At 34.9% G+C, this 11,068-nt stretch overlaps 1 protein-coding gene across 1 annotated transcript; it reads right to left on the bottom strand.

Moving 5' to 3' along the window:
- Positions 1 to 2,932: 2,932 nt before the first annotated feature.
- On the bottom strand, positions 2,933 to 7,634 carry ndufa11 (NADH:ubiquinone oxidoreductase subunit A11). The gene is made up of 4 exons (XM_056468696.1): positions 7,502 to 7,634; positions 6,742 to 6,834; positions 3,206 to 3,328; positions 2,933 to 3,118 (listed from the first exon to the last, which is right to left on the bottom strand). Exons 1-4 carry the CDS (start codon positions 7,578 to 7,580, stop codon positions 3,006 to 3,008), a joined length of 408 nt encoding a protein of 135 aa, XP_056324671.1. The 5' UTR covers positions 7,581 to 7,634; the 3' UTR covers positions 2,933 to 3,005.
- Positions 7,635 to 11,068: the final 3,434 nt, after the last annotated feature.

The following is an 11,068-nucleotide window of genomic DNA, read 5'->3' on the forward strand; positions in this document are numbered from 1 at the left end:
GACCGGTAATATAAACTCAACTACTCATGCTAATTGAACTTGGAGGCCCTTTAAGTCTTCCATGAATATTTTGGATTCTGAAATCTGAAAGTATTTATGCTTTAAAAATGATTAATGAAATCATGAGTCGTGTGAATTGCATTGGAAACGTTTTCCCTAATACAAACAACAAGGGCGCCATCTTGTGGTTACACAAACAACTCGCCTGAAAACTTATCAATAAAACACGAGCATGCACAAGTGTAAATTACTGATATGTATACTGCATGCCAGGGATGGGAATTATTTATGATACATTTACATATTTCAAATACAAAATAGTTTTTGTAGCCTAATTTGTATTTAATGGGGTTGATAAAAATGATTAAAAATTTCGTATCAAAATATGTTAGTGTCTTGTATTTTTGCAGTTTCAAAATACTGTAAAATACCTTGCAAGAAGTCTACAGTATATGATGACATCATAAAAATGCAGCCACTAATTGGTGCTTTCAGATCAGAAGTGAAAATTAATTTATTTTTAAAGGGTGGTCAATGCTTGGAGTATGAATGGAAATTATGCTTAAAGGAAGTAACAGACACATGGCATTGGTGTGTTGAAAGCAAGCCAACAATCATTGGAAATTATTTACTGTGCAATTCTGAGACCAGAAATATATAGGCCTAATGGCAGTAGTGTACAATTCAGCATCTTTGCTTAAGAAATAATATGGAATAAAATCTCAGTCTTTCAGAACAGGATGAGCTTCAGAGCATTATTAGTTTCAGTGCTGTTGCAGGTGGAAACGGCAGAGAACTTTAGAATTAAATGTAAAACACCTAAAAATGGTGTTGTTGTTTTTTTGTGTGTGTGTGTGTGTGTGTGTGTGTGTGTGTGTGTGTGTGTGTGTGTGTGTGTGTGTTTGTTTTTTGAGAGGGTAAGCTGAGACCAGTTAAAGAAGAACTGAAAAATCTTCTGTACGAATATAATGTAGAAATAACAGCTAGGGGGTGGATTGGATAGATTATGTTATGCAACATTATAACAACATTACACATTAGACAGCAACATTAAAGTCTTACAGGGGCGATAATGTAATTTACTGTAGTAGTTTTCTGAAATCATGTTCTACATTGCGTATTGAAGAGTTCAATTGCAAACAAATATCTTTAGGACTTTCTATAGGCTATGTATTGTACAAAAATTATACTAAAATCAAAGAGAAGCACAAGTTATTTTTTTATTAATACTGAATCCCTGAACACACTAAATCCAAACCAATAGGCATACTGTTACTAACATTAACCTAATAACATAGTAGAAATCAAAATTAAAGAACAATTTATGAAAAAAATCTACATCGTTAAAACTGTTTTGTAATTTTAGTTGTGAAAAATTATTGAAGTCTGAACGTTGTTACGAATTATGCGACAATAACGGCTATATAATCATTGCTTCGTGCAAAATAACAATTGGTGTAAAAATAAAAAATAGAACTTGTGCTGTATGCTCAAAATGGGTCATTACGCTAATTTTTTATAGCGTTTAACACCGTTCCATACTGATATTGTGATGAACTTTACCTTACCCCAATGAGGTCGCCTCAGAATTCAACTCACGCTCTTTTTTTTTTTTATTTCAGCCTCTCATCGGCGATGCAGTCAAACCTTGAATGTATTGTCAATGATTATGATGGGGTCCTTAAAGGTTATCTAAAGCTAATTCAAACAAATAGTCCTAGTAATAGTTTTAGATATTGTCCTAAAGAAGTATTTTATGCTATTATGGATCTTCATGCGAGTTTATGGTTCTTTATTTCCCGCCTTTTTGTATTTCAAATCTATAACTGACAAAACACCTGCAGCTCATTGGTTTCTGGAGCTCAAGCATTCACTCTCGATCAGCACCCTCTCAACAGGTAAATTATGTCTATTCACTTTAACTTTCAAAATCTAACTTCTCTAGCAATCATGTTTTTTCTTGCGTTTATAGTTTAACTAATGTTTGGCCATGCAGCTAGTTGAGTGCGTTTTCACTAGGTAATCAATAGAAAAAAAATCTAATTTACTGTCCATTTTGATACTTTTGGCCATCAAAAGACATGATGTAAAATATTAATTTGTACCTAAATACGCTCATAACAGTAGACAAAGGCATCATAGATGATAGTGAACATCACAGGAACATTACATTTATATCATGGTTCTGTTTGACTTCATTTATGTTCAGTGTCAATTATCATTTTTTAACGTGCTCAGATAACTTGTACTAGTACTGTCAGACTTCGTGAACTGGTACATGCTGTTGGATACAGAATGTGTTCTGCTACTGGTATAAACTGTAGAACCCTAATTTGGTATGGTTTAGAACCATTTTATCTGGATTACCAGAACGTACCAGTGTACATATGCGTTAAATATCACATGCATTTGTAAAACATAACGCTAAATATTGTATAATAAAGCATGTATACCATTGAGTGGAGAAAGTCCAAACATTATACATATACAGGGTACATTTCTCATGAAACGTAGAACACATTATTAAACAGGCAATTAACTTTTTATAAACAGCCTATTAAACAGGGTTTTCTGCGAAATTATCAGTAAAATTATTAACAGTTATAAAAATGAATTTACTTAACTGGAAGATTTATAAATTCTTATTTGGTAACTTCAATAAATAAATATGCCTCACCTGAAAAATTGCTGCCTACCAGCACATGCAGACCTACTTCCCACAAAAAATGTTCATGTGTGCAGGTGTTTCAGTTCTGTGGCAGCTATTTCTTTTCTGAAAACATATTTTTCAACATACTGACTAAAATCTATGAATGTTTGTTATATAATAAATGGCCCTGATCAATAAAAGGCATTACACTAATGTATGGTAAAAAGCTGCCCAAGTTATGCAGTAAAAGCAGTGACAAGAAGGTAATGCGACATATATATATTTTTTTTATCTTAATACATTTATTTAAGCAGTATACAATATAAACAAATCAAGTACTAGGGTACATCTCCATTCACAGCTTTGGGGATCCTGTGAGTCTCCAGCCTTCCATTTTTCCAACTTTTGTGAGCATTGCCACAGTTCCCAGACCAACACAAGCCATAGTACCTGTCATAGGACTGTGTGCTAAAGGAACATAAAAAAACCTTGTTAGACAAATAGAAAAAGCAGTTACCTCAGATAATGATGAAAGCATTTAAATACTGTACTTACTCCGTGCCCCAAGGAATACACCTGAAGCACATCCACCAATGAAATAGTTAGCTGGGCTGTCAGGTTCATCTCTGACCTGTGCACTTATACAAGTGGTCATACCGAAGATGGCACCCATGGCAGCTGAAAGTGTGGCAAACAGAAAATTAAATTAACCACTGGAGCAAGTGTGCATGTGCTTTTTTAGTTTACTGTTCTGACAGTTTGGTTAATAAAAGTTGACATGTCATGTTTAAGGGCAGCACGGTGGCGCAGTGGGTAGCACAATCACCTCACAGCAAGAAGGTCGCTGGTTCAAGCCCTGGCTTGGTCAGTTGGCATTTCTGTGTGAAATATGCATGTTCTCCCTGTGTTCGTGTGGGTTTCCTCCAAGTGCTCCGGTTTCCCCCACGAGTCCAAAAACATGTGGTATAGGTAAATTTGGTAAGCTAAATTGTCTGTAGTGTATGAGAGTGTATGGATGTTTCCCAGTGATGGGTTGCAGCTGGAAGGGCATCCACTGCTTAAAACATATGTTGGATAAGTTGACAGTTCATTCCGCTGTGGTGACCCGAGATTAATAAAGGAACTAAGCCGAAAAGAAAATGAATGAAGTCACATGTTTAATATTAAAAATCATTTGATGTTAATATAATATTTGTTATTTGCTCAGTTATGTCATTATAAATGCAAATATGACATTGTTTGTTATTATAACTTGACAGAAACTAATACATCACAACCAGTCTTCATCTTTCTCATGACAACTCGACATTAACATAATTCTGTGACAAATATGATTGTCATAAGGCCATTATAATCGTGTCATGAATATTTTTCTGATCGTGTTTTCAGTGGAACAAGCTGTTTTTGTCATTAAAATGTCTTATTTTAAACTGTCATTACTCTGTCAAGTCATCTTTTAGAGTTTTATAAACATTAAATGGCTTGGTAATGACAAATTCAGCTTGTACCACCGTAGTGAAGCTCAACAAAAATATATTAATGGCACTATGATAAAATTCAAGACATTTATAATGGGGTCATGGCAATCATGTTTATGACAAATTTTGTTGTTTTTGTCATGACAACTTGACATTACAAAGGCAAGGGGCCTGTTTCAGTAAGGACGATCAACCAACTCGGAGTTTAAACTTGAACACTGAGTTGATTTATCGAGAGATTAAAAACTCAAGAGTTTTCGGTTTCAGAATAACTGATCTGAGTTAGGTCAATCAACTTTGAGTAGACAAACTCAAAGTAAAGCACACACACCGCAACTATAAAAAGGCATTATCAATGGAGTGCAGATATTACAGGTCACCGTGGCAACATCTAAAAAAAAAAAAAAAAAAAAAAAAGAGAGATTACCATTTTTTTTTCTCCAGCTGAACTTGATGTGCTCATGCAAAGTTATAGCAAATATGAGGCTATTTTTAAAAAAGCAAAACCACTGCATCAGTGAAACAGAGACCGTTAGAGTGGGAAAACAGCTGCTCAAGTTAAAGCGTAAGTTTACATTTTAAGTATTTAAATATTTAAGTATAATAAAATAAGTAATGTTATGCGTGACGTTTCTAAAATTTTTACACACGTTCCCACTTTTATACACGTTGATCAGTTTTAATAGATTTAAAAGTGCAAAAATATTGATCAAGTGATGAAGATTGATTACATTTAGAATGCATTTAAACACTTAGAACTAAAAATTGTTTTTAGAAAAAAAATTATAATCATATTATTCTAGTTACAGTGTCCCTGTCGAAAGTCAGTGAATTTAAGCAAATTATTTATTAATAAAAGGACAAGCCATTCTTGTACGTGACTTTGTTCTTTGTGTGACTGAAATGTAGGCAATAGCTATGTTTCCATTCAAATATGTTAATTAAATGTATGTGCAAAACTGGAATAACGCATAAAAGGTGTGCGAATAAAGCAGCATTTTCATTCAATCTAGTCAAAGAGAACAAAATCGTCACTTCCTGATTAAACGGGCACCAAACATCAACAGTAAAAACACTGCCTGAGATCTTTGTTCAAGCAATGAAGAACACAAGGATCTGTCAAATGATGCCTGGCTGCTGCACATTATGTTTCTGATAGACTTGACCGCAAAGTTGAATTAGCTCAACAATGTACTGCAGGGAGAGAAGAAAAAAAAAAAAAAAACACAACACACTTTCCTAACCTTTATAATGTCACAATTGTAAACAAGGATGTTTACTTTTAGTGCTGGGTTGTGGCTGGAAAGGCATTCGCAGCATAAAACATACACTCACCGGCCACTTCAGTAGGTACACCTGTCCAACTGCTTGTTAATGCAAATCAGCCAATCACATGGCAGCAACTCAATGCATTTAGGCATGTATACATGGTCAAGAGGATCCGCTGCAGTTCAAACAGAGTATCAGAATGGGGAGGAAAGGTGATTTAAGTGACTTTGAATGTGACATGGTTGTTGGTGCCAGACAGGCTGGTCTGAATATCTCAGAAACTGCTGATCTACTGAAATTTTCATGCACAACCGTCTCTAGGGATTACAGAGAATATCCAATGAGCGGCAGTTCTGTGGGCGCAAATGCCTTGATGCCAAAAGTTAAAGGAGAATGGCCAGACTGGTTCCAGCTGATAGAAAGGCAATCGAGATATGCAAAGAGCATCTCTGAACACACAACACGTCCAACCTTGAAACAGATGGGCTACAGCAGCAAAGACCACACTGTGCCATTTTCTTGGCACATTTTGGGCCCATTAGTACCAATTGAGCATCGTGTCAACGCCACAGCCTACCTGAGTATTGTTTCTGCCAATGTCTATCCCTTTATGACCACAGTGTGCCCATCTTCTCATGGCTACTTCCAGCATTATAATGCACAATGTCATAAAGCGCGAATCATCTCAGACTGGTTTCTTGAAAACGACAAGGAGTTCACTGTACTCAAATGGCCTCCACAGTCACCAGATCTCAATCCAGTAGAGCACCTTTGGGATGTGGTGAAACGGGAGATTCGCATCATGGATGTGGAGTCGAAAAAATCTGCAGCAACTGCATGATGCTATCATGTCAATATGGACCAAAATCTCAAAAAAAAATATTTCTAGTAACTTGTGGAATCTATGCCACTAAGGATTAAGGCAGTTATGAAAGCAAAATGGGGTCCAACCTGGTACTAGTAGGGTGTACCTGATAAAGTGCATGGTGAGTGCATATCAGAGCAATCGACAGTTTATTCCTCTGTGGTGACCCCTGATAAATCAGGAACTAAGCCGAGGGAAAGTGTGCAAGTATTCTATTTAACCGTAATGATAAAAAAAAAAAAAACATATGCAGTTAATGATGTAGCTCTAAGATTAGCCCTTTGGAAAATAACAATTTCACCTTAATGCAAATGTGTGTAGTATAAACAACACAACAAAGTACAAATTCTCAAATCATACAGTAGCCACGCTGTTAAAGCTTTAAAAGACTTCTTTTGGTTAAACTTATAAAGATATATCCCCAGCTCAGCATGATGGACCATGAACAGGTTTGCATCGTGTTATTATTTGGATCTTACCCATGGTGCCAGTGAGTGATGCTGCTGTGGTCAAAGCTTGAAGAGGGGGTTCAGGTTTAAATAACACCATACGGTAAGCAGTAGCGACCAGTCCTGCAGACAACAGCATATTAAAGTCAGGTAAGTTTTGATTAATAAACCAAGCAAAATCTAACGACACCTTAATAACATTGAGGTAAAGTTAGTTTTATATTTGCACATTCGTTCATTCACTTGTGATATGCTCCCTATATTGTTGACCATGATAGTTTGAATATTGGGTCTGAAATCACATGTAAAATGACTTAAAAACAACGTTAGCACTTTTTCTTTGACTGTGAACAGTGTTGTAACTTTGATAATCATTGGCTGCTAATATGATTTCACTATTTAGAATTTGCAAATACGTTTCTGAAATTATATTATTTAGGAGACAGTATGAATGTGTGAATATGAAACCATCTTTAACGTTACTTCAATCTCGAAAACCAGGACACAAACAAATAACCGGTAAATTCATTAGCACAGGGGAATAGATTATAACTACAACCAATAATCCCGTACCGTATAATAAACATATACCAAATATATTGAAATAATGTGGGGGAAAATATAAATACGACATAAAGGTGATAACAGTACAATAACGTTACACTGTTATTCACTAAAGGACTGGCTAATGTTCATGCTAACAACATAGCATTTATCCTCCATAAGCAACGCGTAGGTTCAAAACTACGCTCAAATGATCCGTCACAGTTTAGATATCTTTCAGACTAACCCACGACGGTGGCCACTTTCGTGGTGACCCATGTTTTGGCAACGCAGTCTTTGCCCTCTTCTAGATCCCAGTAGCCCATCTCTGCTTGCGCATCAAGGACACGACTGAGATATCGCGAGAGTCTCTTTTCGACCTCTTCCTTCTCGCGCTTCGTCTTCTTCTGTGATTTGCGGCACACTAGACACTAGATGTCTGATGTTGCCCTCCTCAGTTCATTTAAGGATTTACACGATTATTATTTTATGCATAAATATTAAACACCAATATTTAGCATTAAAGGTAATACTAACATTTACTTAAGTTAAAGTATCATTACTTGCTTAAAAATGTAGTGCAGTTAGAGTTAAAAATGTAGTGCAGTTAGAGTTAAAGTATCTGTTGTAAATATTACTCAAAGAATGAGTAAAAAGTAGCCCTTTCAAAAGTACTCAGGAGTGGTGAGCAGAGTATTATGCTGTAAAAAGCTGATGCATTTACATGTAATTTGAGAATATGTGTAAACGTAACATTTTGTAGTCCATTTAGTTATTGCCCAGCAGGCACACAACACCAAAAGATGTTAATATTAGGTTAGACTTATGTCGTGACGTCAGGTGACCAAAATTTAATGTCTAGCCAGCATCTGGAAAAATTTATTTTGATCACCAATAACAATGTCAACATTGATATTTGATTGATTTTAGGTTGTGTTGAAAAATTATCAAAATCCAACGTCGAGCCAACATCTTAACTTATATTGACGTCAAATACTGACATTTATTCGTCAGGACTGGCAACCAAAATCCAACATCTGATAGACGTCATAGTGGTAACAACGTTAATATTTGGTTTTGATGTCAGCCTGACGTTGAGTTGTGATGTCAAATCGATTTTCATTTCCAAACAAAACGCAACATCCCCATGACGTTGAGGTACAACTTCAATTTAACGTCATGTTAATGTCTAGTGCCTGCTGGGTGTTTAAGGCCATTTCAGTCATAATACAGTAAACATTTGTCATCTTCTCATCAGTGACATGAATCTAAGCAGAGTCTGGGTCAATGAGTGTATAGATTTTTAATCACTTTTAATCTTTCCAGACAGTTTGCAAGTATAAATCGCCCACATCTTAAGGTTGTTCATTATAATGCAATTTACCTTCTATGTGCGATTTGATTGGACAGGAATCACATGATTGATTTTTCTAATCTCCATAGACAAGAACAAATAAAGCAGTGACTGCAAGTTAGGAAAGTAGTGGAGTAAAAGTACCAATACAGCACTAAAACTGTACTCAAGGGAAAGTAAAAGTACATATTTTTAAAACTACTTAATAAATAACAATTCATGAGGAAAACTACTCAATTACAGTCATTTGAGTATTTGTAATTTATTTCTTTACACCACTGTACAGAACATTAGTGAAGCTTGTAGAAGCTCAGTGAACATGTATGTTGTCTACACAACACAACATTGTGTTAAATTTAAAGCTGTGTAAATTTGATAATTAAGTGAGCATTAGTGATGATATCTGTTTTTCACTGCACACCTTTAAATGTACAAATTCAAAAAGACCACATTATTCACACAGCAAATCAAATATTATTAAATATGCAAACAAAATGTTTCATAAAGCCTACCAAAGAGCATGTGTATAAAATAATAATTAAAAAAAACTTAAATTTAATAAAAAACATTCTTAAAACATTTATTTTAAACTAGAGGGCATAGAGACTACATAAATGTATACAGTTAAAGTCAGAATTATTAGCCTCCCTCTTTATTTTTTCCCCAATTTCTGTTTAATGGAGAGAAGATTTACTTCAACACATTTCTAAACATAATAGATTTAATAACTCTTTTCTAATAACTGATTTATTTTTATCTTTGCCATGATGACAGTAAATAATATTTGACTAGATTTTTTTTAATACATTAGTATTCAGCTTAAAGTGCAATTTAAAGGCTTAAGTGGGTTAATTAGGTTAACTAGGCAGGTTAGGGTAATTAGCCAAGTTATTGTATGATGATGGTTAGACTACAGAAAAAATATATAGCTTAAAGGGGCTAATAATATTGACCTTAAAATAGTTTTTAAAAAATCAAAAACTGCTTTTATTCTAGCCAAAATAAAACAAATAAGACTTTCTCCAGAAGAAAAAAATATTATCAGACATACTGTAAAAATTTCCTTGCTCTGTTAAACATCATTTGAGACATATTTAAAAAAGAAAAAAAAATTATAATAATTAATTGCTAATAATTCTGATTTAAACTGTAAGTGTATATATATAAAAATATAAAGGAAAATAGAAAATGATTCATATATTCTAATGTTTTGGTCATTTTAAAAAAAGTCACTGAACTTTTTTTTTCTGCTGCTGTTAAAATGGTGCCTGTGGACATTTTTGACCCATAAGTCAACACGAGGGTTAACCAGCTGTAAAGCTCCTGCCAGAACTTTATTGTGACTGGTTCATTGGATTCAGTTTCTTCTAAACAGAATCTGCAAAAAAGCATCAGGATATTAATTATTTTCATTAAATTAAATTCACCTTTATTTTTTATAGCTTGGGACCAAACCATTCTCGACCTATCAATGACCATGACAACCATGCTCTCGATATGGGCCAGATCAACAATTATGCACTGAAAACATTATTGCTGCTAAAAAAAAAATGTAGGCCATTTATAAGGAAGTTGATATTTTAGCCGCACCATATTGATGTTTCAAACATCTAGTGAGTTGTTAGCTCAACCCCCAATCTGGAGGACCAGGACATACACACAGCCTACACTATGGACAATTTAGCCCACCCAATTCACCTACAGCACATGTCTCAGAACTGAAGACGGAACCCGGAGCACCTGAAGGAAACCCACACCAACGCGGGTAGAATATGCAAACTCCACACAGAAATGCCAACTGAGCCGAGGCTCGAACCAGCAACCTTCTTGCTATGAGAGGACAGCGATACCGTGTTATCCCACATCAGTCAAACTGTCTATAAATATTTGGTTTATATAACAACAAAAAAGTTAAAACCTTACTAACTGATTTAAATTAGTTAAAGTAACAAAAGAATTGATGTCATGACTTTGTCATATCGTTATTTTACAGTGTGTGAACCTCGGGATAAGGAGAAGCAGACAGACTAACCCTAATGTGGATTCAATTTACAGTGTCTTAGGAAGTGTTTTGGGGAACATTAAACTCAATTTCCTCTATTTTAGGCTTAATCGATATCTGTTGCTAACATGGAGAATGGCTGAAGTGGCCATTGTGCTGATTAGTATTTTCTCAAGTTGTTCTCTTGAGTATTTAAAGTTTCTTTTTCTCTTTCTCTGCTTTAATTATGTGTTTAAAAAACACTGAGCGAAAGAGAGTTGAGACATGATTTAAATTAGGATAATTAAACTGCAATAAAAAAAATAGACAAAACAAATACATAAACAAGAAATGGTTGACTCTCTTCGTCTGGTACCTAAAGTGCAGTTTGATCAATGCTGTCTATCGGCTACTCTGATTGGCTAGTTGCTCTAAATAACATTTCCGGGTCAGCAGCTACAGGTTGCTATGAAGTTGGT

The sequence above is a fragment of the Danio aesculapii genome, chromosome 11, assembly GCF_903798145.1.
Source record: "Danio aesculapii chromosome 11, fDanAes4.1, whole genome shotgun sequence".
Classification (NCBI taxonomy): domain Eukaryota; kingdom Metazoa; phylum Chordata; class Actinopteri; order Cypriniformes; family Danionidae; genus Danio; species Danio aesculapii.

Coding starts and splice junctions, on each gene's coding strand:
- ndufa11 (XM_056468696.1), bottom strand. CDS start 7,580: ATGGGCTACTGGGATCTAGAAGAGGGCAAAGACTGCGTTGCCAAAACA. Junction 3,329..6,741: donor ATCACTCACTGGCACCATGG/GTAAGATCCAAA, acceptor CCACACTTTCAG/CTGCCATGGGTGCCATCTTC. Junction 3,119..3,205: donor TGTATTCCTTGGGGCACGGA/GTAAGTACAGTA, acceptor ATGTTCCTTTAG/CACACAGTCCTATGACAGGT.